The sequence below is a fragment of the Drosophila simulans genome, chromosome 2R, assembly GCF_016746395.2.
Source record: "Drosophila simulans strain w501 chromosome 2R, Prin_Dsim_3.1, whole genome shotgun sequence".
In the NCBI taxonomy this organism is placed as follows: Eukaryota; Metazoa; Arthropoda; class Insecta; order Diptera; family Drosophilidae; genus Drosophila; species Drosophila simulans.
Window position 1 is genome coordinate 15,937,972 of NC_052521.2, and position 27,214 is coordinate 15,965,185.

General features: G+C 43.5%; 6 protein-coding genes across 8 annotated transcripts in view; 3 read left to right on the forward strand and 3 right to left on the reverse strand.

Annotated features, from left to right (window-relative positions):
- Nucleotides 1-19,069, forward strand: part of LOC6735170 (centrosomal and chromosomal factor) — a 44,978-nt gene extending 25,909 nt beyond the window's left edge. The window contains exons 3-9 of one of the 3 annotated variants that reach the window (XM_039292407.2): nucleotides 4,137-4,344; nucleotides 9,483-10,460; nucleotides 12,220-12,640; nucleotides 12,945-13,160; nucleotides 15,152-15,603; nucleotides 15,995-16,188; nucleotides 16,315-19,069. In XM_039292407.2, the coding sequence (XP_039148341.1) occupies nucleotides 10,132-10,460; nucleotides 12,220-12,640; nucleotides 12,945-13,160; nucleotides 15,152-15,603; nucleotides 15,995-16,188; nucleotides 16,315-16,538 (1,836 nt within the window). In that variant the 5' untranslated portion in view covers nucleotides 4,137-4,344; nucleotides 9,483-10,131 and the 3' untranslated portion in view covers nucleotides 16,539-19,069. Of the gene's footprint in view, nucleotides 1-4,136; nucleotides 4,345-8,731; nucleotides 8,871-9,482; nucleotides 10,461-12,219; nucleotides 12,641-12,944; nucleotides 13,161-15,151; nucleotides 15,604-15,994; nucleotides 16,189-16,314 lie in introns of those variants that run through there. The other 2 variants (XM_039292409.2, XM_039292406.2) reach the window with 2 other exon arrangements.
- Nucleotides 2,733-3,366, forward strand: LOC6735167 (probable salivary secreted peptide). The gene is made up of 2 exons (XM_002082106.4): nucleotides 2,733-2,947; nucleotides 3,008-3,366. Exons 1-2 carry the CDS (start codon nucleotides 2,759-2,761, stop codon nucleotides 3,176-3,178), a joined length of 360 nt encoding a protein of 119 aa, XP_002082142.1. The 5' UTR covers nucleotides 2,733-2,758; the 3' UTR covers nucleotides 3,179-3,366.
- On the reverse strand, nucleotides 6,737-7,939 carry LOC6735168 (elongation of very long chain fatty acids protein F). The gene is made up of 3 exons (XM_002082107.4): nucleotides 7,771-7,939; nucleotides 7,528-7,712; nucleotides 6,737-7,462 (listed from the first exon to the last, which is right to left on the reverse strand). Exons 1-3 carry the CDS (start codon nucleotides 7,799-7,801, stop codon nucleotides 6,887-6,889), a joined length of 792 nt encoding a protein of 263 aa, XP_002082143.1. The 5' UTR covers nucleotides 7,802-7,939; the 3' UTR covers nucleotides 6,737-6,886.
- Nucleotides 7,986-9,276, reverse strand: LOC6735169 (elongation of very long chain fatty acids protein F). The gene is made up of 3 exons (XM_016181605.3): nucleotides 8,907-9,276; nucleotides 8,667-8,851; nucleotides 7,986-8,603 (listed from the first exon to the last, which is right to left on the reverse strand). The coding sequence occupies exons 1-3, from the start codon at nucleotides 8,947-8,949 to the stop codon at nucleotides 8,043-8,045; spliced, it is 789 nt and encodes a 262-aa protein (XP_016028453.1). The 5' UTR covers nucleotides 8,950-9,276; the 3' UTR covers nucleotides 7,986-8,042.
- A 303-nt stretch (nucleotides 19,070-19,372) lies between the features above and the next one.
- On the forward strand, nucleotides 19,373-21,475 carry LOC6735171 (probable cytochrome P450 12b2, mitochondrial). Its single transcript, XM_016168439.2, has 6 exons — nucleotides 19,373-19,598; nucleotides 19,677-19,800; nucleotides 19,865-20,111; nucleotides 20,176-20,292; nucleotides 20,347-20,773; nucleotides 20,826-21,475. Exons 1-6 carry the CDS (start codon nucleotides 19,500-19,502, stop codon nucleotides 21,426-21,428), a joined length of 1,617 nt encoding a protein of 538 aa, XP_016028454.1. The 5' UTR covers nucleotides 19,373-19,499; the 3' UTR covers nucleotides 21,429-21,475.
- On the reverse strand, nucleotides 21,463-25,100 carry LOC6735172 (RNA polymerase II degradation factor 1). The gene is given in 8 exon segments (XM_039292410.2): nucleotides 21,463-21,779; nucleotides 21,839-21,913; nucleotides 22,012-22,323; nucleotides 22,426-22,654; nucleotides 22,712-22,951; nucleotides 23,021-23,370; nucleotides 23,483-23,718; nucleotides 24,902-25,100. Coding segments are annotated over 7 exon segments (1,629 nt in total). The 5' UTR covers nucleotides 23,709-23,718; nucleotides 24,902-25,100; the 3' UTR covers nucleotides 21,463-21,582.
- Between the last annotated feature and the right edge of the window lie 2,114 nt (nucleotides 25,101-27,214).

Sequence of the window (27,214 nt, forward strand, 5' to 3'; positions counted from 1 at the left end):
TTTAGGTGGCGGATGCGTGGGAGTTGGCCAATTTCGGAACTCCGCTGTGCCATCCTCGAGCGTGAAAAGTGCCGCGAGAACTTCGCCAACATGTTCGGCAACAGCTCCCAAAATGAAGTTGTTGTGGGAGTTTGTCCACTCGGCGCGTCGTTCGCCATGTTTACCCTCTGTCTCAACTTGTCACGAACAACAGCGCCAGGAGCTCTTCCTGAAAAAAGGATGCATTGAACAAAATTTTACAGTAATTTTATTTTATATTTAGTTTAAACTTTTAGTTAGTAAATGTGCACTTTAAATATGTAACTTATTAAATCAAGCATCATTTGTGTATTATACAGAAACCTTAAATAATCAAACCTTCTTTCTTTATCACAGTTTGAGTTTGTTTAAGCAGTCGATTTAAGAAGTGTTTTATCCGATGTAGCATTTTTAATAGCCATGCTGCCTCTGACATTCACATTATCGCAAATACCATGAATAAATTGTGATTAAGTTATTTATTTCTGTGTGTCGGTTCGTTCGTGTTGCATTTTGAACAGCAAGAGCAGTACAAACGACAGCAGCAACACCACTTGATTCAATGCACAAACAAGGTTGGTCCTGCTCCTCCTGCCTCTTGCCCCTGCCTCTGACCCTGATCCTGCCCCCTGCGGCACACTCCTCCCCCTTTGCCCATCCCTCTCATGTCCGTCAAGCGTAATTACACGGCATGTCTGTTCCATTCAGGCGCCTCCACCAACAACCACCCCCTACCAACCCCACTCCTGTTTGATGTGCGTGTTTTATTTCGAGTGCCATTTGTTTTAATTAAAATTATTTAAAGCGTTTTCAGCTTGAAGAGCTCCAGCATGGCGGCAAAATTTAAGTTTTTTGCCCTTGCCACAATTTCGTTAGATACAATCCATTGCTGTATACCGACCGACAGTTTTGGCTATTTGAGAAATGGTTGCTTTGAGAGTAATACGAGATAGGGTTAGCCAATTTATCCAATTAGTTCGTGACCCAGGGGAACATGCAATAATTGCCACGCCACAAAATGAATTTCACTGGCTGAATTGGGGGCACATCGTTATAAAACAGAACACAAAAGATTTTCAGCAAAGGTGAATGGGTATTTGCACAGTACCAAAAAACTACTTTTCCGCTAATGAAAATGATAATGATAAATTTCATTTATAATGGATATTTCTGTCCATTTAAAATGTGAGAACTTTAAGATATAGTAATAGTATAGTAAACTGCCGTAACTTGTCAATAATTCTTTAAAATATATTTATATCATATATTACCAGGTACCTACAGTGCTGTATGTGCGTAGGCAAAACATATTGTGTACTTTTTATCCGATTTCATGCTCAAATAGAAGACAGCATAATATTTATTGCCTTTCGTATGAATGTGACTGTGTTTTTGCATGAGACCCTGCAGCTGAATTTTATTGTCCACCTAAATTTTGCTTTGCTGATTTGTTTGCCAACGAATCGCTTTTTGTTTGTTTGCTTGCTTGTTTGCTTGCTTTTTTTTGCGGTAAACACATGCAGACCTACACCTTTTAGTCCACACCAACACATACACACACAATCTATGCACCAACACAGAGGCAGAATGAAACGCAGCTATAAGAGACACTTAACAACGGTTTCTCGGCCATTTTGTTTGTGTTACTGCCATTTTTTTGTGCGTCTGTTTGTGTGTGTGCATAAATGAGAGAAACCAACGTGGCAACAATAAAACACAAATACAAGCGCACACATAGAGACCATTCTCATGTTTGCACAATAAAATTTCAACAATATACGCGACCCAGTCGCCTGCGTACTTGAGTAAATTGGATCTGTGCAGTGGCTCGTGAGTGCGGGGGATGTTAAAATTAAATAAATATTTGCCTTAAAGCCCGCCGCCGCCACTTTTCAAACCGAAACAAGACACCCACACAGCGGTATTTAAAGCAGGCAACCACAACAACAGGAACAGAAAACCGGGTCGAAACAAAAGTCTCGAGTCTCGGAAATCTTGGCAAAAGTATTTCCACTTGGCAAAATATGAGACTGCGGGCTGCAAGTGGGGCATTTTCCCAGACCCGAAGGGTTCACTCAACACGAGCCTGAATCTAAAGTTTTAGCCGCTGTCCATTTACAATGGGCTTATAAGCCTTAAATTTATGCTCATTATTTAATTACCAAGTTTATGCAATGCCTAAAAAAAATGATTTTGTGGTCATAATTAAAGCAAATACTGGTTGAGTGCCAAACAGCTTTGTTCTAATCACTGGCATTATATGGTTCATATTAGTGAAATTAATATTTAATGACTGCCATATTGCCATGCAAAAATTATTAATTAAATTACGACTTTAATATATGCGATATATGATGTACTGAGCTTAAAATTATACAAATATAACTCTGTTGTTAAAATGTTTTTTGAAGTGTAAATGTTTTATAATTAAAGTGAGTAAGACCATATTTATTTACAAAGCGGTCTGTTTATTTGTATGGCTATTTTGTTTTTTGACTGCCACTTTTATTCTATATAAAAGTAAAACAGATTGAATGTATGAGAAGCACTTTTTGTGTGATGCTTTATAGTGTCACAATTAATCAACTTCATGTAGTTTATTGTTCAGAAGAACTTTATTCAATATCCATTGTTTATTGTTTTAAACAAACAGCTGGGCGGAAAAAATGTAGCTATTTTTGGCTCGCACAGTGCACCTATAAATGTTTCGTGTTACGAAAAAATCAAATCATTTTTAAAAATGAAAATTTCCGTAATACTACTAGTAATCTCGCTGTCCGCCTTCGTCGCGGCATCGGGGCGTGGCCGTAGTCACAGTATTACGTGGGGCGCCAGAAGCTATAGGGATATGCATTTACGCAGGGAAATCATTACGGAGAAGTCCAAGTTCCTGCGCGTGGTGACCAGAGATTATGTGTTTGACCAAAAAGTGGGTTACTCACACTTAAAAAGGATATTTCCTCATATAAGCTTGCTTTTCATTTCATAGAAACTGGCACGCACCATCACCCAAATCGTGATCACGGATCAGATCAGGGATGGAAATGGAGGCTATGCATTCCTAACTGCTGGTGGACCACAGACCACATATGCCAAGATCCACTTGAAGAGTCAACGGAATCAGGGCTTCAGTTTCATCATCGACATATACGGCATTTAATTAAATGGCCCTTAATGTATTCCTCTCAGATTCATATGCAAATACAGATAGTTTGTTTATTTAACGACGAGCACATATTTACATACTGAATATATATCCGCAAGCACACTTGTATGCGTATTTATGTAAATGGTCATACAATTGACACACGCCAAATGAACTGCAGCTAATTTGCAGCTGACGTGGGAAAAGTATACGAATACTGATTGATTGGTTGAAGTATCTTTATTCTGAGCTCTATTATAATAAACAACAGATACTTGAACAAGATACAAACATCATCAAATGCAAGCTTGTAGCTATATTATCTATTTAAAGCATACCAAAAGGCATTACCAGTTTTCTTTGTTAGCTGCAACTTTGAAGGTTATAAGGCCAAGTAGACGATGAGTTGTTGGGGGGCAATTCCGACCACTCGTAATTACCCAGCCATTTCGACTAACGAGGCAAGTGCAATTTTCGGTTGAGCAAATGGGGAAAGTATAACCAGCAAAAGCCTGTGAAGCCGTTCCCTTTGCCATTTAGCAAATGTCAGGCACTTAGCCTACCAGCGCACCACCACCGCCTAAAAACCACCAGAAAGCCCTAAAAACCACCTTTCACCAACCCAACCCCAGCCATCTTCGATGCCATCAGGCAGTGTGAAAGTCAAACAAATCCAATCAATGTTACGCAGATACATATACTCGAATTTCTATGGTCGTACGTATATGCCTGCATATATGCAAATTAGCTGGGGTTATAAAATGTAATGTATTGGCTGTATCCCTCGGCTCTGGGAAATCAACCATCGATGCTTGTATATGTATATGTATGTGGGTGGTGGTTACGTTTGAAGGGGCTACCATCAATCGCAACGAATTAAAATTTTATTATGCCATATTCCCCAAACGAGCGGAGAAGGTCGGCGCTTGTATCTTTTATGGTTTTCGAATGTAAATGGTTCTTGTCTCCCCAGGTCGCCAAATCGCCTGGTAAATGTGGGTTAACAGGTCCTCCACAACTTGGCCCAAAGGTGCAACGAGTTGCAGTTGTGGCATTTTTGATTGACGGCACATTTTGCATACGGGAATTTTGTTTAGAAGGCGAGAAGGATCTCACGCAGGACCCTTTTGGTAACCTCAAGCGCCAGTCAATGCCAGAATGCCACCCACAACCACCCACAGGTGAGCTGCCATTCCTTACCATTCCAGGCCAAAACCAAGAGCCATACATTATGCAGGTTGTTTGTTATCGTTCGATAAAGTGTAAATTATGGGAAAGTTGCCAGGCAGCCAGGTCAGTTCCCCTCGGTACGGCAATATATATACATATATATATAGATATATCCATGTGTTACCTCTTGCCATATAATTTCAGATAACTTTAATGTGTGTCTTTTGTGCGTAGTGTGCTCAGTGGTCTTGAAGCCTGCATTGTTAATCGCACAAATGGCATTTGCATACTCGCATTTGAGTAATTTATGCTGAGCTCGGGAATGCCTTTTAATTGCCCACCCAGCTGTTCGATGTTTTGGTGCTCGGGTTTGCTGTTCATGTTCTGTCAGAGGCCACAGACATGGGAAACTGAGTGGAAACATCTCAAGGACTGTCAATCGCAACTGGAGGGTCTTATGCAGATTTCCGTTTGACTTTGGCCTGCCATTGCGCACACAAAGCCAAGTGTTGACCTCAGTTTCGCTGCTGTCGTAGCCATTTCCCTTACTTTTCCCTCAGATAGCAACAATAGACGCCACGCCGCCTCATCTCGTTCATTTCACAGCCAATTTTGTGCATTTTTCCACACTCCCTTCCCATTTTTTTTTTCTGTGTGCAGCTGCATCCTTGGCTTTTTTTTTCCAGCACTCACGTCCCTGCTGCCGTTTTTTGGCCTTTTGTCCTGCGTGGCTGGAAAGTGTGAAAGCAGCAGGCGAACGGATTTCTGGTCTCGTTTCGACAGGGACTTTTGTTTTTCAATTGCCATTTGCCATATTTGCGGCAATTGTTTTCGTTTTCTCCAGCAGTAAATACAATTGCAGGCAAGTGAATGCTCTATGTTTCTGTGCACAGAGGAAAAATACTTTACAGTTTAAGAAAACTGTTTCATAAAAGATTATGTAGATATAAAAGCATTGAAGAGATATATAAGAGCAATCTATTTATTCAATAATATGATAATTCACTTTGATTCTGTGACTGAGACAACAATTGCAGGCACTTTCGCAAATCGGAAGATACTCCATACTGAAGGTTTCTTTTAAAACTAAACAACTTTTCTCTCTCTGTACTCACAGTGAATTTCCGGCTTAGGTTTGACTGGTGCAACAGACTTCAGCTACGGTTATAGCGCCTCCGGTTTGTGCTATCAGCTGGCAAGGAGCAGCATAAATGGGATAGAATGGAAGCTTGTTATGTGCAGTCGTTCGTTGTGCCACACACACGCCAAAAACCCACACACACTCAAGCCAACGCACTTGTTAGTTTCCTTCCATTTCTTATGCTTATCAAGCGAAGCTTTTCCAACGTGCTAACAAACGAGCAAAAACAGCAGGAAAAGCTGGAAAAGCAAAGAGTAGGGGCAGCATTTGATTGCCCGGAGCTGTTTTTCCGGCGTGCAGTTTTCACTCTGTCGATGTTTAAGTGGCAGGGCTTTGCCAAACCTTTCTCAGTTTGATCGATTCTTTCATCTGCGCTGTCAGATATTCCAAACACTTAAGGGATCGTCTATCTAGTACAATATCATACCTCTGACTTTTGGTGTTTTCTCACCAGCTGTCTTATAGACAATGCCATGTGAGTAATACGTTGTAAACTTACAATAATTTTTCGATTCGACAACTACTACATATGTATGGATTGAGCTTAAAGCTACGACTTGCAGAGCTCTTGATTGAAATTCCGACCTTTTTTTGTGTCGAAATTTCTCTTTAGAATACATTATTGGTGTTCTCTTATTTTAGAAAAAATTTACTTTCAATAGGAGCTTTTAAAAATGTTTTATAAGCTATTGACAATAAACAAACCTTGAAAAAATCAATTGGGAATACGATTAGCAACCCGATATATTTTGTTATTTTGTTTATGTAATTGTCTACATCGCTATGGAATATTATGAAACTTTTGTACACACGGTTCTTTCCTATAATCATTCAGTACTTTTCCCCTTAAAATGTAAGTTCAATGTGTAGCGGATTCACACGCTAATTCAGTTCCAAGTCCAATATAACACGCATGATATGACACTGTGCTTTGTTTTCTAAGCCGATAACAGATCAAAGGGTTCCTTCGCAATTTCAAATATTCATATTTCATAATATTCTTTTAGGTGTTGGCAATTTTCCAGTTGAATTTTGCTGTGCAAGCCGGCTTGAGCTCTATGTTATTAGGTTTTCGATACATTTCGACCGGCAATCATTTTCCTGGAAATTTTTTGGAACACGCGACTTAACGTGGAATGGAAAATTATTATTCATTAAGGTTTTTATAAACCTCCCATATATGTATATAGCTTTGATTATATCACGTTTCACGCTGTTCCCTTGGCACAAAAACACGGCCCCATAATGAAATGCAGAAATAGTTCGGGACAATACCATTTTATTGTTTCGTTTAGCTTAGATATAGCTTCGGTCCGAAGTCACATTTGAGAAAGCAGAAGTCAGAGCGAGTGCTTAGTTAAATACATGGACTAATTAAATGTGCATTTACGTATATTCAAATGGCTTTAAGCCTACGATTGCTTTGCGTTGATTTGCGCCTTCGCAGGTCTCAGGTAGTTGTGGATATAGAATTTTCCAAACAAATAAATGAACACAACGCCTTGCAGCATATTCAGATAGAGAAGACCGCGGGGAACCCCACAATTCGGTGAGAAAAATCTCACATAGATGGCGTAACTGAGCAGCATGAAGAACTGGCAGAGCTGTGTCAGTGTTATGTACTTCTTCCACCAGATATTGGCCCTTATTCCGGGATATTCTGAGGACAGAAAGTAGTAGAAATACATGACCGTGTGCACCAAGGAGTTCAGCAGTCCGACGGCATTGACGTGGCCTCCAGTTCCATAGTATCGAGTAAGGGCGTAACTGCCAAAGGACATGAACACGTGGTGATATATGTGCAGGAAGGTGATCTGCTTATAGCTCTTTCGTAACACAAAGAACACCGTATCCATAAGATCGAGGACCTTGTTCAGCAGATATGCGGCATGCAACACTCGTTCCAGTTGTTTGCGTTCATGGCCCTCGGGAAAGCTCTCTATGCAGTGCAGATTGCAAATGCCCACGATGAAGAGATAGTAAAAAACCTGGAAAATAAAGGAACACGCTTATTAATTTCAAAAAGATTCTACCAAGTCCTCCTCAAACTTACCATTCCGAAGTAGAGACCATTGTAGAGCACCTGAAACAGATTGTAGACTTTTAAGACCGTTTTCAAATCATATGGCTTCCGGTTTCTCATGAAGATCTTGCCCAATTTGAGGACAAACAGCAGATATGCCACCAAAATCAGTGTGATAGGCCATGGTGATCCAGCCAGCAGAATTGGGTTGGGATCTGTCGAGATTTTCAAAGAAATTATATACTTGTAGTATCAGCACATTAGCGAACTTACCCGCTTGAGGTATGCGCAAGTATCGGAGCATTATTTTTGGGTTGATTGTTGTTTGAGGAACCGCTGGCGACTGTTTCAGCAGTCTTGAAACAATCCAGTTTGTTTTAACGAAATGAAGTCAAATCAAATCAAATAATGTATTATTCAGCTAGTTGAACTGCGATGTCTGTCCTACATTTCGGAATGAGAGACCCAGAATAAAACGCTCAGTCTAATTACACTCGATTGAGACCGACTCAATTGCGTAAAGAGAACTACAATGTATTTATGAATCACTGCTCTTTGCTCTTGGCTTTGACATAGGTTTGATAGTAAAAGTTCCCAAACATGGTCATCATGGAAATGGAACCTCCGAACTGAACGTACTGCAGGACCTTGGGAACACGGCAACCGGGATTCAGCCATAAAGTCAGCACAGATTGGGCGAAGAGGATCATGAACTGTAGGAACTGCAGCTTGGTGATGTACTCCTTCCACCACAATCTGCTCTTCACGTTTGGATACCAAGCAGATGCGAAATAGTAGGCGTACATCACCACATGTACAAATGAGTTGAGATATCCCATCAGGTTGTATTGTCCTCCGGGTCCATAGAAATAGTATGTGAATGGCACACCCAAAACCATGAATACATGATGGTACACATGGAGTACGGTGATTTGCTTGTTGCTCTTTCTCAGCACAAAGAATATGGTGTCTATCAGATCGATCACCTTGTTGATAAAGTAAAAGTAGGTGAACAAACGATCGACATCTTTATCTGGATGATCCGAGGACAGCATGGTCATGCAGCGCAAATCGTACAGTCTTTTGATTAAAAGATAGTAAGAGCCCTGCAAGAACAGAGATATAAAATTGATTTTCTTTATAGATATTTAATCGATAAAAATGCTCACCATTAAAAAAATGCCAGAGTTCATTAGAACTTGACAGAAATTGTAGATCAACATGGCTTTTCGCATATTGTATGGCTTACGAGATCTCATAAAATCGGGTCCCACTTTGAAAATCAGCAGCAGGTAACACAAAACTATCACAATCGCCGGTAAAGGTGTGCCAAGCATGGGCAGACGGACGGGATCTATGGATAATATTATTAAGTAAGTGGGTATTTCTGATGCAAAGATCTGGCTGACCTGCCGGCAGCCCTCGAAATAAATCCAATAGTGTGGAGTTCATGGTGAATCCGTGGAAAGCAACTGAGGAGCGCGTTTGCCATTCGCCACTTTATATACCAAAGCACCTGCAACAATGTATGCCGACCCAAAACACAATGACACCACCTGATTATGTATGCTCCTGCAGGTACTATACTATTCTCGTAGTGCAGGGCCCTGACCCAGAGTCGTTAAGATTTGAATTTCTAACGAAGTTTCTAATGCATCCGCACGCATTGCACGGATCCACTTTGGTGTCAGGTGGTTCGCTTTCCGGGCATTCAAACCTATGTTTAGTACTTGCAAAAATATATAAATTTAAAATTAGACATCAAATGTTTTTTCAAAGTCTACTTACTAAAACTGTTTTCAATGTATTGCATTTCTGAATTTCCTCTTCTATTGAAAGTTGTTTTTTTGGAAACAATTTTATGGAAATTGTACACAAGAGAACGAAATAAAAATGATGAAAAGTTAATGTATACATACTGTGGTATCAATAATTTATGCTCTTGACTTGCCTAACCGATTGCTTTGTTTTGCTACTCTTTTCAGCGGTTTAAAGCATTTTGGCAGACAATAGACGATGGCTCTGGGCAACATCGGGAGCAGCAGCCAAATCGGAAGAGGCCATTACGGCTTTAATCCCAGGAAAGGAGCAACAACAGCCACATCAGCAGCAGCAACAAATCTAATTACAGAACATCAATAAGGCCAGGACCTGGTGCCACCGATGATGATGATGATGATGATGTTAGAAAACTTCCGTTTTGTTTGCCCGGGCGGAAATGAGGCTCAATATGTCGCCCAGTCACAGGTTACCTTTCCAACTCTGTGAGCAGTGACCTCGAACGCATAGTGCTAAAGGAATCCCAGCCCCCCCTCGATTGCCTGAAATTTAATTAAAGCGCAAAAAACACGAAACGGACTCCTGCGATAAGGGTCGAAACAAAAGAGCAGTTTCCCCCCAGGAGGAGGAGGTGGAGGAGGCGGCGTGGGTGTGTCGGTGGGTTGGCCCATAAATCTAACCGCCCACCAGCCCGGCAACCAGGCAATCCGGCAACCCGGCAGCAACCCATGTTGCACGTTGCTGCAATCGAGCTGGCCCACGTCCACTGGCCAATTAGCTGCTGCAACAGCCGAGAGCGGCTATCGTTTGGGCTCCATTGAACGCGTACACCAGCCGAGCGCAGCTGCCTCTCTGATGACTGCCGCCAAAAGACGTGCGAGCAGCAGCAACAGCAGCGGCAGCAGCAACACTAGCGGCAGCAGTAATGGCAACGAGCAGCACTCCCAGCAGCAACATCTGCAGCTGCAGCAGCAGCAACAGCAGCATGCCCAGCCAAACGAGTACCAACAGTTGCTGCAGCATCCCCACCATCACTATCAGCAACACTACAACGGCAACAGCAACACCAGCGGCAGCAACAGCAACAGCAGCAACAGCAGCAACACGCAGCAATACCACCAGAGACAGCAGCAACATCAGGCGACATTGCGCGACTGCTCCGTCAAGTTGCCGCTGGATATCCTGTGAGTACGGCCAACAAATCATTTGGGGTTCGAGTTTCGCTTTTGCACGTAGCCGATAAGAAGGCCAACAGTCGGAACCGTAAAAAGGTCAAGCCCAACTCTCCATCTCCCCAGCGCACCAGTGTGCCAACTCCCATGGGAATCTGGTGCGGAGATAGCCGCACGTCTGGATGGTTTAATAAAATTTACATTTTAACAACGCGATTGAAAATTGCATTAACTTTAACGGCACAACATTTGTTCGATTCGAATTTACCGCGCTGCTGCACAGAAAACCAGTCCAGTCCGGCAAAATGAATCTGGGAATTATAAATATTTACCCGAAAGAGCAGGAGCGGGGGACAGAAGACAAAGTACGGCAGGCAGAGGATTGGAGACAGGGACAAATGAAGCGTTACAAATGCTTAGCACTGCGAAATGGAACTTATTCCAGTTTTGTCAGGATTAGAGTGCCTGAGCCCGTCTTTAAAGCTTTGCGTTCGGCGGGGATTTGGGCTTAAAGGCTGCCTGCCAACCTAGAAAGTGTGTGTGACAACGACAGGAGGAAAAGGAGCAGAAGCAGCTGGAGGGGGAGGACTCCTTTCTGGGCGGCGCTGCGTTTATGCAGATCGCAGTCAAGTGGCGGGCCGCCTTGTGGAGCGCGAAACGAGGCCAGTCGCAGCCGGGCTGGTACACTCAGAGAAATACATAAGTGGGAAGAGATGGGCTGGTATCTCTGGATCTCTGATTCTCAGATTCTCAGAGCGATACTTATTAATCTTTAAATAGATTATTTATTGAAATAATAGCTGATACTATATTTCTTGAAAGGACTTTATAATTGTTTTTCTTTGCGTGTTGTTACTGCAGCTGCGGGCTTAAAACGGGTTAAGAAAATGTAAAAAAAAAACAACAGCTGGGAATATAAAAAGAACTTAAAGCGTGTCGACAACTGGCAGAAAAAGTAAAGGGGGTGGAGGGGGGATACATAGGATCCAGGGCGAAAATGTAGAAATACGGGGGTATGTAGAATGGCAGGAAGTCGGTCGGTCTTGCTCTGAGGTTGCTCCGTGCGCCACAAACGGCGCCGTCGAGTGAAGTGCCTCGACTCCTTGCGGGCCTGCAGCCCAGTGTGTCGTTACTTTTAACGAGGTGTCGCATGCGAAGTGGATGAGGCACTGGCAGCCACTGGCGGCGGCGAGGGGAAACTCCAGGGGCGAAGCCACCAGTTGCCACACGTTTCCAGCCATGCCCTGCCCCACCAGTACCACCACCACTTTGCTATGGCTATGCCTTTTGCCACCACGCCCCTGCTCTGTATATGAAATTGCACTTAGCCACAGACTGGCAGCAGCTCCTTCTGTCACCTGCTAATGCCCGCCATAGCGGACCACCTGCTCACCCTCATCATTCCCGCACCGTGCAGCTGCGGCATGCTGCAAATGAAGTCATCCATTAGGCCACGTTACGTATACGCCTAGTGTGCTGCAATGTGGTGCTCATAATAATGCTGCCAGTGTTTGTTGCGGTCTAAGCGGAAACGTTTATAATGGAATTCGCTTAAGCGCCGCCGGACGTGAGCGTTCAGGTGGTGGCTGAAAATGGAGGACTGCGTCCAGAGTGTCGTCTTGCTAATTTAGCTAAAGGCAGCCGGAAAACGGGAGGAACAGAAGTGCTGGGAAACCGCCAGCCTTAATTACTCAGCACAGCCGGCAGGGCAATCTAATTAGCTGAAACCAAAACCAAATCCTAATCGATGTCTCTCTTTCTCTCCTTATAGATGGCTACCGAAATCGGCAATGCGGCCGGCGGGTCCTGATACCTCGCCCACGGACTGCATCCTGGTGGTGGGTGTTTCCCGTCCAAAATTGGCCGTCGTCTTCCTTACGGTCATGTTGATCTCGCTGTTCCTCACCTTCCACGTCCTGTACGATAGTGCCGTGTACAATATTCAAGCGGCCCAGGCTGTCCACGAAAGGCATCGTCTATCTATGACCGCCTCCGCATCGGCTCTGGCATCCTCCTCCTCATCGTCGTCCAGTTCCGGCGGCTCCTTCTCCTTCTCCTCCTCCGCCGGTGGCGCCTCCAATCATCTGCCCGTGTTCGTAAAGCCCGTGCCCAGCTCCAATCAGCTCAGCCATCCCATGGTCTTTCCCTCCAGCCGTGTGCACTTTCCAAAAACCAGTCGACGGTTGCCGCAGGTAAGTCCTGAGTAAATGTGATAAATTCTTAAATAGCTTAAATGCAAAATAGCCAGGAATGGTTAATTAGTGTACCTACTCCAATGAAGACTAAAAATAAATTAAATGAGGCCACAATAATATGTTTTAAAGTAGCACAAACTAGGAATGCTTACTACAACATATACATACTATGCTTAGCTGGTAACTAACTATTTAGTTGCTCCGTATGTATATGGCTAGTATGTGTGGTAGTCACTTTAGGACCCAACTAATTGCTGCAATTTGCATGTTCGTGTTCTTTTGGCTCGACTTCCGCACCCAGGCACTCATCATCGGTGTGCGAAAGTGTGGAACACGGGCGTTGCTGGAGATGCTCTACCTGCATCCGCGGATCCAGAAGGCCGGCGGCGAGGTGCACTTCTTCGACCGGGACGAGAACTACCTGAAGGGTCTGGAGTGGTACCGCAAGAAGATGCCACACTCGTTCCGTGGCCAGATAACCATCGAGAAGAGTCCCAGCTACTTTGTGTCGCCAGAGGTGAGTGTTCCTGGACATTTTTATTTGGTTTCGCTTTGATCTCTAATTGGCAATTAGGATTGCCTTTCTCTCGGCCTGTCCGTAATTATTAATTAACTGTCTGCCGGCATGGACGTGGTACTATTGCTACCACTACTGCTACTACTCCTGCTGCCTGGCCATCTATCAAATTAAACTGAAACGCTGGCCATGTCCCAGCCAATTTCCGTGTCCATGTCGGGAGCCGGAGCGGAAATGTTTGCAAATTCATTTGGCAAACGGCAACGTCTAACACCCGAACTGAATCGCTTTTTGGGCCAGGTTTTATTATTGTTTCTTTTCCGGTCGCCTTGTATTTGTTGCCCAGCCCGCAGAGTGTCACAAAATTGGGTTTTTGGCCTGATGCAATTTCGCTGCGAGCCGGAAGTTGCATGTGCCACACACGGCCCAAGGTGAACGAAGTGGGCCAAGTGGGTGGACGAACTTGCCTCGCATCCAATCTCCTCCTGACAGGGCAATATTTTATCCAGTTTCATTTCGATTTTTAACTGCCTCGTCGCCGTGGCTCAACTGCAGCTGATGCAGCATTTCAATTTGTCTGGCACTTTGATGCGCGGATAGATGGCATAGCTCCCACTCCACTGATTCGCATAAATCTTCATTAATGTTGTTATTAATATTTATTGAGATGGAACTGGTGGGGGAAGTTGGCCCCAACTAATGCCACCGAAACGTAGCTCCCTCAGCGCAAAATGTCAAATTATCCTGTGGAGCAGCATAAATAATGCATTCAGCTCCCAAGGGTGCACTTTGGCCTCAAACTGTAACCCTCGATCTGCTCCCTTTCTGATATGTCAGATGCATTTTGGCCGCATTAAAGATTCAGCGAAATGCATATTCCCAGGGGGCCAAATGCGAACTGCAAACGGTTCATCAACGTGAATAATTCTGAAACGCTTGAGTGGCCAGGCGACCAAGGCAAAAGCAAAAGCAAACAAAAAACAATATTGAGAAACACAAAAAAGTTATGAACTTGTTGCACGGCCTGGTGGCTCTTATTGAAATTGATTAAGTTTATTTACTCGGCTCGTTCCGCCCATTTGCGGGGCTATTTATACAACGTGGCAAATTCAAGGACCCCGCCGTAGTCGACAACGGACTCGTTCCGCCAACATTGTACGGCAATATTTTCCGGCTTAATTAAATTGTTCACAGCACACTTGCTGCGGAAGTGCAACAGCAGGGGGCGGACAGGGGAACGGCGACGGGTGGGCGTGGCTGCCACAAAAGGCTGCAAATTAAAGGCAACAAAAGGGGGAAGGGGCTGGAGGGTGTGGCGACCAAGCTCCTCTGAAAATGTAGCAGCCAGAGTTTGCAATTATTATCGATTGTTGGTAGGTATCCGGCATAAATTCATTAATTGGAACAGAAGGTGAAGGCACAGCATCAGATGCCAGCTTTACACACTGTCCACCTTGAGAAAATATCGAAAAAAACTGCAAAAGAAACACGCATTAATATTTCCAACTGCACTTTATTTCTTTAAAAGTTAAAGCACACACTATTTATTTTGATTAAATATCGTTTTTCCGTTCAACTTGTGCCAACTTAATTATATCCTTTATCATGCGCGTTTTACCGCGTGCAATTTTCTTTTATATAGTGTTTTTGTTCCATAAATGATTGGTTGTTTTAATATTTGCATAAAATAATAGCGAAAAAACTATTAGTTTTGGGCAAAATGCGGATAATAATAAGTTTTCGCCTCTTATTGGCTTATTGTATTTTATATTAGCTGGAAATGCAATACTTTTGTTTAATTAGCCATACTGAATAAAGCGTACATATTTAATTAGACAAGACTAATCCTAATCGATCGTTCTTCGAGCGTAAACATTTTATAAGGAACTCAACAGATTCCACCTTCCAGTGAACTTACCTACATATTTTCCTTTCATTAAATAATTTAAAATGCTGGGTAAATGTGTTTCTTAACTTTTCATACATTTCAGGTACCGGAACGCGTACGGGCCATGAATGCGAGCATCAAGCTGCTCCTGATTGTCCGGGAGCCGGTGACCCGGGCCATTTCGGACTACACGCAGCTGCGTAGCCATGCGGCCACCGCCATTCTGCCGTTGGCCGAGAAGGATCCACCGAGTCCGAAGGAGAGTTCTGGCGGTGGGGCAGGTGGTGGTGGTGCTGGTGGTGGTGGGGGAAGCGGGACCGCAGCTGCCAAGATGCCAACACAATCACTGCTGTATGCCAAACTGCAGTCGGCCCGTGGCTATGACAATGCACTGTTGGGTGGCAGCGGGGCGGGCGCCAAGGAGACCAAAGGCAAAACGGTATCTTCGTCTTTGGTCAGGAGACAGGCGTTGGGCAGTGGCGGTGGTGTCGCTGGAGCTGCGATGACCACGACTACAATGTCGCCAATGGCGAGCGCCGCCCAAATGGCAGCCAAGTAAGTTAACCGAACTGAGGCATTTCCCCGTGCCCAGTGCTCCATGTCCCGTGTCCGCACTCCCGTTTGTCCCCTTCCGCTGCTGCTTGACATGCAAATGAAATGCAAACTGCAAATGAAAGTTGCCCAAAATGCGACTCTTGTCCTTGGCTCTGGCTGCTTCTGTCTCTGTCGCGCCGATGGTGAAACTTTCTTGTTGCGGGCTCACTTGTTGACAGAGGGTGTGTGGGGGGAGGCAAGCAAAGGAGCCAAGGACTCTGTTTAACATGGTCGTGGAGCTGGCTGGAGTGGGTAGTGGGAGCTGCTCATTTGCAGCTGCTGGCAATTCAATTTGCCATCCTTGTCGAAAGGAAGATTTAAATCCCCTTGCCTCCTTTCACCCCGTTCGCAGGTCCTTTGAGGAGCTGGCCATATTTCCCAATGGCACCGTTAACGAGGCTTATCGACCGCTCAGCATCTCCATGTACCATGTCCACCTCCATCGCTGGCTGGAGGTCTTTCCGCGGGAGCAGCTGCTGGTGGTCAATGGGGATCGCCTCATCGAAGATCCGGTTTCTCAGCTGAAACGCATCGAGGCTTTCTTGGGTGAGTAACTTTTGAAGTGCGCTTTGTGATTGCAGCTATGTTTGTTATTCAACTGTAAATGATACCTTTAAATGCTTGAAAACTAGTTTGTATTATGATTATTTTATTCTTTGTTCTCGATTCCAGGCATTGAGCATCGTGTGAATAGCGAGCACTTCTACTTCAACGAGACCAAGGGCTTCTACTGTCTGCGCTACGACAACGGGGATCGCTGCCTCCGGGAGACGAAGGGCAGGAAGCATCCGCATGTGGATCCCGTGGTGGTCTCCAGATTGCGAAAGTTCTTCGCCGAGTACAATCAGCGATTCTACGAGCTGGTCGGCGAGGATCTCGGCTGGCCGGAGGAGTAATCTCATCGTGGCCAAATTGGCTGGCAAATGGAGAGCTCTTCGCTGGCCTGGCTGCCCATAAATCTGCTGTTGGTCAAACGTTTGGGTCACAGTGCAGCCAATTTAATTACAGGCAAGAGCGGCTGATGGAAAAAAACGAGCAAAGTTATCCAGGACTTTCATTTGCCCTTTTCCGTTGCATACTTTTGCGGGAGGCGGAGCGCAGTATTTCTGCCTGGCCGAGTCGAGCTACTCTGACAGTTCAATTATGTGCGCGTATTGAAAAATTGCATTCCTATTTTCCCAGGCCAGCCCCACCGCCCACCATCCCACTGCGATCCCCATCACAATCACCATCACCACATGCAAATTTGCCTTTGCAGGAGCAAAGAACAAGCGAAGGAACAAGGATCCGCATATAAAAAATATATAGTAAAATAAACTGCACGCATTTTGCTGTGCAGCAGGCCATGAAAATGTGTGTGCATGAATGGGGCATACATGTCGTGTATATATATATACATACAGTATATATATAGCGAAATGAAAAGCAATATCTACATGATGTTCGAAGGTTACACGTTTTCTACGTCTGCTTGTGTTCTACATACTCATTCTCTCTCCTCGTGCGTGCGTGCGTGTGTGTGAGTGAATCGGAGTGTTCGAGAGGATAAAAATTAATTAAGCAACTAAATGTGATTTTATAGCATGTAAGCATAGGACAAATTGAAAATGATTGCGATTGCTGCTTGTGGATATGTTATGATTATGGGTGGGAGGGAGAGAGTGAGAGATATGGAAATGAGGAGTGAAGTGGCAATTAAAAATGTATTTAGACTAACAGTCGGCTGAATTAAATGTGTGCGTACAGAAACATGAACAAAACTAAACATATCACATTTATCATAGCATAGTATAGTTTAATATAGTGTAGTTTATACACAACATAAATACATATCAGGGGTACTCGAGGTCCTCAAGCAACTTGAATACTGAAAATGATTGAACTAATGCAATTGGTGCGTATGTTACATATCAAAAGCTAAACCAACCATGAAATCGAAACATATCAGCTGCAAACGTCGGCAAATATACAAAAAAAAGTAAATATACAAGCAAATATATATATATACATATATATTATATACAAACGTATCGTAGACAGTAAGTCGAGCATCAAATTTGTTGTAAATGACTTTGATTTTGACCTAGTTTGTAGTGCGCGATGTGTCACGGAATCGTCATAGACAAACTTCTAGTTGAATATAGCCGTATTCTAGGTTAATATCGCACTGCCTAAACCAAAAAATAGTTATGTCTGTTTAGATAATTATACTGCACCCACTTAGTGATAGGTTTATCAAAGATAGTTTTTTAATGCATTTTTAAGCCAGATTATTTTATATTCCTAAAGAGAGAAAAGCATATCAATTACGGCAACTCTACCTATAGTTACACATAATATATACATATATATATACATACACTTACCAGCTGTTTGGCTAACGTTTAAACATTTCATATGCATATCAAACTCAATGTGAAAAACTCAACCTAGGCTAATACTTTCCGTGACGATCCATCCAATTTCGGTTTACACCAACTTATACACACTCTTTCATGGAGATATGTGTACGTATTAATACCCCTTTGGTTCGAGTACCAGTTCATAGGGATCTTCAGCACAGAACTCGACTAGCGCTTAATCAATACTAAACAGAAAATAGACTATGGAATGTATAAATCTTGTTTTTACAGTGTATCTCCTTATATACATCCAATGCTGATCTCCTAACGACAATGGAACCACGAAAGGAATGAAACAAACCAAGCAATATAAATTCAAAGCAAGACTGAAGGTCCTCCGCAGAATATTTTATTCTCCTACATTTTTTTTAAGTCAGTCACTGAGTTGTTTTGAATTCTGTAAACCAACCGAAAGCAAATGTAGTAGCAAAGACAACGAACATTTCTAATTTGTTTATATTTTTATACAGATGCGAAAAGTACATTAACCGAAATCCAGGAAAGATAACCGAAATGGAACCAATTTCCGTTTTAAAATATATTATAGTAATGCGAAATTATATATTAATATACTCAAAGAGCAATTTGTAGTCACATTTTGTCCTCTAACTTGAACTAAGCCAATTGCATACGAAATACATATCAAAAGTTTAACTCAACTCTAGATCCTCCATTGATATTGATATATTGATATAATTGATATTATTGATGTATTGTCTACTTAAATTGAACGTGCAAAACTCAACAACTATAATGTACCTTAAAAATCAACTCTCTATTTCTTTAACTTTAACTTAAACTCTAATGATAACTCAACTCTTACAACTTATTCAAACTTTCAATGTACATACATATACAAAATATTCAAAAATTAAAAAAAAAAAACACAAAAATAAACCAACTAATAACGAAACAAAATCGTATAGAAATTCAACAAATTGTAAGAAAACCAACAAGAATCAACATTTTATGCTATGGAAAATTTTACGCATGCAATAAATAAATGTAATTCGAAAAACGGAAAATATGTTGGCTATTTTATTTCTGAGGCATTCGACTTATACATTTTACACACATGTATGTTTTGGGTAGAAAGCTTGCTCAGGTCTTGGACACAAACCTGTGTAAGTTTACAGTAAAATACATCTATTTCATATGGTGTAGAATGCATAGGCATATAGATTATGAAGAAAAACTTGATGTATTCAATTTGAATAGTTTTGATGTAAACTTAAGACCTATGCTTGCAGTGTACGGAAAAGCTAACATTCTAATTTCTAGAGAAAAAGCTTAATCGGCGTGATACCTTCTTCTCTGGATTCAGTTTCAGTTGGCAAATTCTCGCCACCGGTTGCAGTCAAGCCCAGCCCCGTTTATTTTCTAATTATATGCTTTTGTATAGTATATAAATAATATATACCAATTTAAACCAGTTGCCGATTAAAGGGACTTAGAATGTGGAAATATTCTAATAAAATTATCTACCGGAACGTATCGGGCAATCAGCTGTGGCTTGATAGGAACTTATCTATTAGTGGCACACTCAGTCAGCAGGTAAGAAGTTGGCAAAAAGAGCAAGAGCTTTTAAAGACCACAAATTTGTTTACAAACAATGGCTATATCTTTTCGCAGACCCAGTTGGAACTTGCGGACACTGCGACGCCTCGCATAGATGAGAAATGGCAACAGGCCAGGCCGTATGGAGAAATACCGGGTCCCAGCCCCCTACGAATGCTATCCTTTTTTATGCCAGGCGGTAAACTATTTCGTTTAAGATTTTATAGCATATCTTATCTAAATATTACCCAATAATTCCACAGGAGCACTTCGCAACACAAACTTGATTCAAATGAACCGCGTGATGAGAGAAATGTACGGCGATATATACTGCATTCCCGGAATGATGGGTAAACCGAACGTAGTCTTCACTTACAATCCAGAGGACTTCGAGATGACCTACCGCAACGAGGGTGTTTGGCCGATTCGCATCGGTCTGGAGAGCTTGAACTACTATCGCAAGGTGCACAGACCTGATGTCTTCAAAGGTGTTGGCGGTCTGGCATCTGAGTAAGCTACACAACATATATATCTTAAGGATAATATCTTTAAATCTATATGTATATATTTTCAGTCAGGGTCAGGAATGGGCTGATATTCGCAACAAGGTGAACCCCGTTCTTATGAAAGTTCAGAATGTCCGGCAAAATCTACCGCAACTAGACCAGATATCTAAGGAATTTATAGACAAGTAGGAGTTACTTATATCAAAATTATTTTATGTAAAAGAATTTTCCCTTTTTAGATTGGAAACTCAAAGGAATCCGGAGAGCCACACTCTGACTACTGACTTTCACAATGAGCTGAAGATGTGGGCCTTCGAGTCGATTAGCTTTGTGGCTCTGAACACCCGCATGGGATTGCTTAGTGATAATCCAGATCCCAATGCTGATCGCCTGGCTAAACATATGGGGGACTTTTTTAACTATAGCTTCCAATTCGATGTGCAGCCCTCCATTTGGACTGTTTATAAAACCGCTGGCTTCAAGAAGTTTCTCAAAACCTACGACAATATTACCGATATTACCTCAAATTATATAGAGACGGCTATGAAAGGTTTTGGTAACAATGAAGACGGTAAGACAAAATGCGTTTTGGAGCAGTTGCTGGAACTCAACAAGAAGGTGGCTGTGACAATGGTTATGGACATGCTTATGGCTGGAATCGATACGGTATGATTATTAATATATTCGGTACGATTCAATACTAAATGCTTTCCTTTAGACATCATCAGCTTGTCTGACGATCCTCTATCACTTGGCTCGCAATCCATCAAAGCAAGAGAAGTTGCGTCGAGAGCTTCTCCGCATATTGCCCACCCCTAAGGACTCCTTGACGGATCAGAATACCAAAAACATGCCTTATCTGAGAGCCTGCATCAAGGAGGGTCTGCGCATCACATCCATTACGCCGGGAAACTTTCGCATAACACCCAAGGATCTAGTGCTATCGGGCTATCAGGTGCCGCGTGGCACTGGAGTTCTGATGGGTGTCCTGGAGCTGTCCAACGACGATAACTACTTTGCCCAGAGCTCCGAGTTCATACCGGAACGCTGGCTCAAGACCGACTTAGCTCCGGATATCCAGGCTTGTCCAGCGGCCCGAACCCGTAACCCCTTCGTATACCTGCCTTTCGGCTTTGGACCTCGCACCTGTATTGGCAAAAGGATTGCCGAGCTGGAGATCGAAACGCTGCTGGTGCGACTCCTGCGAAGCTACAAGGTCAGCTGGCTGCCCGAAACTCCGATTGACTATGAGAGCACCATTATCCTGTCACCCTGCGGTGATATTCGCTTCAAATTGGAACCAGTTGATGACTCAATGTGATATGTTTATCCTAAGCTCAAGTACAGATTACCGGTTAAGTTCAGAGATTTACTCGCAGTATTTACTAACAATATGGGAATGTAAAAAAAATAGAAGAATGGCTAGCTGGCTAAGAGGAAATTCAAAAGATATGATATGGATATCCTTCAAAGGACTAGCGCCGATTGCGTCCACGATAGCGTTGGTGGGGATGATTGCGTTGGCGCTGCTGTTGATTTTGCTGCTGATTTTGATTATGGACTTCCTTGGGTGTTTGGGGCTGAGTTTTCCCGGTCTCCGGTGTTTGAGGCACCGAGTGGTTTGCCTCTTCAGTGGGTTGATCTCTCACCTCCGTCGTGGGCGTGGAGTGGGCTGAGGAACACAGTGATATTAGCCAGTTTACAAACAGGTAATGCTCTTTAATTACTTGCCCAGGACGGATTGAATGCTGGCCCTCTTGAGGAGAGCTTGGGTTCCTAGGCTAGTATTGAAGCAAGTGGGTGAACCTAAATAGTAAAAGATAAGTATTTAAGTTAAAAAATGCTTAAAAGCATTAAGTGGGCCAGTAAGCAAGCAGAAGAGACTTTGATGGAAGAACACACACCGATAGGGCTATAGAATATGTCTTCGGAGGAGGTGGCAGGAGTTAGGGTGTCAACAGTGGGATAGTTGGATAGATGTGCATCAGTTAACGTGGCGGCAACCTCGAGGATCTGTCCAGCTTGGGTATCTGGCTGGGTTTCATCGACCTGATAAACAGTGATCCCGGTTTGACTACTGCCACTGGTGCTGCAACTATCCTCTGCATCGTCATCTGTTTCTTCGGTTGAGGGTTGGGACTGGGATGGAGGTTCGGATGGGATTTCGGGTTCAGGCTGAGTGTCAGGTTCTGGATCGGGATCAGGATCAGTGGTGGCTGTTGTGTTTGAACACATGCACGGAGTAACAAAAACAGAGACAGAATACTAACGTTAAAATGTTAATTGGGACGACGTGGAGCGATTCTCGCGTGAGTTACCTGCAGCGACGGCATTGTTGTACAGTCGGGTGTTCATCACGGCGGCGCTCATGTGTCCTGGCGAAGGTTTCCAATCTTCATCCGGCTGGGCAGCAGCAACTTACGCCTGCTCCTTGTCGTTGTTGCCATTGCTGCTTGTCGTTACGTTCAGTTTTCCCTTATCATTTTCCTTCTCCTCGGCCTTGTGCACTCCGTTTTCCACCACCGCTCCAGCTGATTTCTGCTTGGCCTAAAGGTATAATTTTGATTAATTGGGGTACTAGTCAGAGGCTTTTGTGTATCCCACCTGGCTGACAACCTCATCCACCTCGCCGCTGCTTATTCCTTCGCTGGAACCGGATTCGGATTCGCTGTCCCCGCTGCTGTTACTGCTGCTGCTCTCCTCCTCCTCCTCATTGGGCACAAAGTCGGAGTCATCTTCGGAGTTCTCGTTGGCATACTTGGCCAGCATTTGGTCAATGGTCAGGTCGGCATCGGCATTGCAGTCCTCCTCCCGAGGGCGCTTAACCACGGAATTGCTTAGACCCTGTACCCAAAATATGGAGATACATTTATTAGTTATTTGAATTAGGTATTTTGCAATCCCCAAACTGACCTGCTCCGAATGGCGAACAAACACACGGCGACTGCTGCTATCCTGCTGAACTCCTGGACGGCACATGGCTCGGGAAAACCACTGATTGAGCTTCTGGGTCATACCTTTGCCACTGCCGTAGGACACCTCCTGCTGGCGCCGTCTCATCACCTTTAGGCCATGAACCCGAATGGCCCGCAGCTTGCGGCGTCTAGTCTGTATAAAGTAGACCATATCCGTGGGAGATATTGGACCATTGCCGATCATCAGGGCGCCAACCGATAACCAAATGCGTGTGAGCCGCAGCAGGACGATAAGCATCAGGAATGGAGCCCAAGGCAGGGGGCGTTCCAAGGGAGCAGAAGACTTGTCTATAATTATAATATAATATTATAATATTAATGATCACCTTTCCTATCATTCGTCACTGAGTTTAGTTTTAGATTTTTTTATTTTCGGATATAGTATTTGATATTTGCTCACCTTGCGGAAGACTCCACTTGGCAGTATCCTCGATCATCGCCAGCGCTTTATCGCCCCGTTCGATCACGAATTGGCCAACTCGCGTGCTGGCAAATCGCTCCGCCTGTTCCCGAACCCGATCGTAAAAGCTGCGTGACTTGTGGAGTTCGATGACTTCTTCCTCGTCGATATGGTCTCGCTGGTTCTGGTCTTTGGCTGCCGCCACGGTCTTCGTCTCCTGTGCCATCTTGCTGATTCTTAAAAGCACATTTTATTGGATTTATTTTAGTGGGATAATACGGTCATGTATAAACAACTGGAACTAGAACCTTTCATCTGTATAATTTTTGGCTTTAATATGCAATCTTGTCTATAATTCGACTTAATGGCGATTTAATTCTCTGCAATTACTAGAGCTGCCATTAATTTGGGATTGCCGCGTGATTAGGGGCTGAACGAGCGGATAGTACGGTAATACCTTATTAATAAACCTGACGATCCGAGGTCGTCTGCCAGAGGAACCGAAAGTGGATTGCTTATCGGAGCGGATCGGAACTTCGCACTTGTTTGAGTTTCGGATGGTGGATTGCTTTTGTTTTTTGTTGCTGCCGTCTGGCAAAACTTATAGTCGCTCTATGTACGTATAGCTAATGCCTTCCGCCGACAATGACTAACGGCAAAAAAATTAAGAAGACCTAGCTGCAGAATCAGCAACAAAAATCAAAACAAATTAAGTATTTTATAATTAGACGATCCGAACTTTGTACGATTGAAGCCGGCGGAATAGTTCCAATCGTTGATTACGGGAGATCTCCGTCTCGGAGCAATCGTTGTGTGGGTGAGGTTACTAGTTAGGTTATTGGTGATTTGAAATAATACCTATCGCGAGCACTAGGCTAGCCCATCGTTTGCTCGCACTTGTGAACACATAAATTACTTTTCAAATTGATAGCATCCATTCTCATTCTTGGCGCGATGAAAGAAATCTGGCGTATAATATAAAGTTACACAAGCATAACACTCAATTATTTGATATTTATAGCGCTTATTGCATCGCCCAGAAAATACGCGAATTCTCAATAAAATAACAAAAATAATAAAATTATCACAAAAATTTGTTCTCGGGATCAAAGTGTATCTTCCTCTCCCATAAAATGCAAAATTAAAAACATTCGGCCACACACATGCCGCACTCGAATGAATCGTAGCGAAACCCTGTTAGCCAGTGTAACGAGATGGAAGTGCAGAAGTCTGCTCTTCGGCGAGTGAGGAATGCGGTGCGAAAGGGGGATAAGGAAAAGTAGGGGAAGCAGAGCGAAAGTATAAAGTGCAAGGCACTGGGAATCGAGCTGATAACGGTAGTTTCGTTTTCCTGCCATAATGGCGATCGCGAATCAGCGGAGCGGCCGCACAAGCCGACTATGCAGAATTCTCACTTACCGGTCTTTTGGATTTCTTGCCTTATCAAAACTCTCGTACCAGCCGATAGTTTGCCCAAAAAATGCAGTTACTGGAAGATTTTTGGATATATTAAAACACTTTGGCAGAACTTTCTTCCGAATCTGCCTTAAAATCCTGGAGCAACGACCTACCGGCTGCACAACTCCCGACTGACTGATCAGTGGTTCTGGAATCGCGAGTTCTCGAACCGCAATCGACTTAAGCCGGGCAATCGGCTTCTATTCGGCTGCAAAACGAACAGTCGAGTCAACTGTCAAAAGCGTTATCTCTCGTTTGAAGTCTCATCGAATGCCTCTCGTATTCTTACAATCTCGCAAAGGTATTGTTTATAGGAAGTCAAAGTGACGATGGTTATCTCCGATTGCAGATCTGCATTCAATGTCTACCAATTATGATTAGAATTTTAGAACTAGCTAGAATTTCGCTGGCTTTCGATTTTAAAATTGTAAATTGTAAAATTTTGATTTGTTTATAATACCTACATATGTAATATTAACTATGTTAATTCATTCTTTTTTACATCCTTTAAAAATCTGCAACAGCTTACAAGGAGATTAAATCGAATGAATTTGCCATGAATAAAGGATCAGCAAAGCAAAGTTTCTCGCTATAGGTTTTAAAGCCTGTCGCCAATGACAATCGGTGTTTACCTGGCTTGTTTATCCCGTTTGAAGGACCCTTCGTCCTTTCGGCTCTTTTGAGCAACCACTCGACCGAATTGCACTCAATTTCGCTTTTCGCTCGGCGCAAAAAGCTTTCGGAGCCCAGCAAGCGCGGAAAAGCTCTCGACTAGCGTTCAGTTGTGCGAAAATTCTCCACGGCAGCGGACGGCATTGCGGAGCGATTCTCCGTCCCGCTCACTCGAAACGCGCGTTTCTGTGTAAAATCAAAGGGACTTCCCGCTCCGCCCGTTTCCCACGCGAATTTCTGGAAGGACTCCGTTCATGCTCCTCTATTTGCGCCCGCTGAAAAAACCCATTCATCTCGCGTGTGTGTGCCGCAAATAGCAGGGGATATAAAAGCAGGAAAAGTTTAACCGTGTGCAGTGTGTTGTGAAAAATTATTTGGCCAACTGCAAATGCAAAACGGCAGGGCCAGTCCTGAATGGGAGAATAGGAAAATCACGAGGAGTACCAGCAGCCAGCAAGGAAACTCGGAAAAGCGCGCAGGCAGGAGGATGTAGTCGCGGAATTCGCATGCACTTGTCTTGGTGACCTCACTCACACAAATTCAGCGAACTGTGTGTGTGTGTCAGGATGTGTAAGTGTTTTTTGGCGAAATAAAAATGTTTGGCTCCCACGATTGCCATTGATAAGCCACCAAAGACACCTGGCTGACTAGAACCATTCCACCTGTGACAGCTGCGCGTGTGTGTTTAACATTTTTGTATTTTAAAGCAGCCCTCCTCACGTAATCCGTTATCCCTTAGCCCTTATCCTTTGGTCCCGCCCAACTCCCTTTGATGCTGGCGTGTTGTATATAGCCACGAGTATATGGCCGAGCTCCACTGAATGCTGCCACTTGAGCAGCTGAGTCGCTCTCAAAAGCCAACGCCGCACAATTTGGACAGCTATTTTTATGCGGGTTGAGTGCGGCTTTGGCTAAATTAGTTTGCGCATAAATTTTGCCACGGCAATGGGGTGCTCGAGTTGTTTGTGAAGAAAAACAGACAAATAGGGCATTAAGAATCATTTACAAACGCACATACATAAATCATGGTCTACTAACCTATATATACAATATCTTTGGTTTGTCCGCTTTTGTGGGATAACACTTGTTCAAATGTTAAGGCATGTACGCGATAGAAAAATCTTTAAGGTCAATGATGTCTATAAAGGCTATTTTAATACGACAACGGGCACTTACACATACATATGTACATAAGTCTGACCTTGACAAATGTGTGTTCTTTTTGAAATAATTAATCAATAAACTGTAAATAAAATATTAACAGTTTGTCAAACTAATGAGTTTCAGTTTAAAAACTTTGAAACTAAACGTAAATGTTAGCTTTCTGATATCCGTTTGCAGCACGGAACTTATCGAACCGCCCTCGCTTCGATTTTGGCGCCATGTCAGCAAGGGGTTAGGACCGATAACCTCTGAAACGCACAGGTTCCGCGGACTTTACGACGGCCATTCCACCACCCAGACACTCCACCCCCACCCTCATTTTCAGCTGCTGTTTCGTCATGGCAGTTATGGCGTCTTTGCATGCCGCTGCGCTTCCGGTTCACACACATACACTAACACACTCACACTTCAATGAACGCTCACACACACTGAGACACA

What these genes read in the sequence shown, in the direction of transcription:
- LOC6735168 (XM_002082107.4), bottom strand. Translation starts at nt 7,801, where the DNA reads ATGCTCCGATACTTGCGCATACCTCAAGCGG. An exon ending in CTTGCGCATACCTCAAGCGG is followed by an intron (nt 7,713 to 7,770) that starts GTAAGTTCGCTA and finishes AAATCTCGACAG; the next exon opens with ATCCCAACCCAATTCTGCTG. An exon ending in ATGGTCTCTACTTCGGAATG is followed by an intron (nt 7,463 to 7,527) that starts GTAAGTTTGAGG and finishes TTTATTTTCCAG; the next exon opens with GTTTTTTACTATCTCTTCAT.
- LOC6735169 (XM_016181605.3), bottom strand. Translation starts at nt 8,949, where the DNA reads ATGAACTCCACACTATTGGATTTATTTCGAGGGCTGCCGGCAG. An exon ending in ATTTCGAGGGCTGCCGGCAG is followed by an intron (nt 8,852 to 8,906) that starts GTCAGCCAGATC and finishes TATTATCCATAG; the next exon opens with ATCCCGTCCGTCTGCCCATG. An exon ending in ACTCTGGCATTTTTTTAATG is followed by an intron (nt 8,604 to 8,666) that starts GTGAGCATTTTT and finishes CTGTTCTTGCAG; the next exon opens with GGCTCTTACTATCTTTTAAT.
- LOC6735167 (XM_002082106.4), top strand. Translation starts at nt 2,759, where the DNA reads ATGAAAATTTCCGTAATACTACTAGTAATCTCGCTGTCCGCCTTCGTC. An exon ending in ATTATGTGTTTGACCAAAAA is followed by an intron (nt 2,948 to 3,007) that starts GTGGGTTACTCA and finishes TTCATTTCATAG; the next exon opens with AAACTGGCACGCACCATCAC.
- LOC6735171 (XM_016168439.2), top strand. Translation starts at nt 19,500, where the DNA reads ATGTGGAAATATTCTAATAAAATTATCTACCGGAACGTATCGGGCAAT. An exon ending in GTGGCACACTCAGTCAGCAG is followed by an intron (nt 19,599 to 19,676) that starts GTAAGAAGTTGG and finishes ATCTTTTCGCAG; the next exon opens with ACCCAGTTGGAACTTGCGGA. An exon ending in GTTGGCGGTCTGGCATCTGA is followed by an intron (nt 20,112 to 20,175) that starts GTAAGCTACACA and finishes ATATATTTTCAG; the next exon opens with TCAGGGTCAGGAATGGGCTG.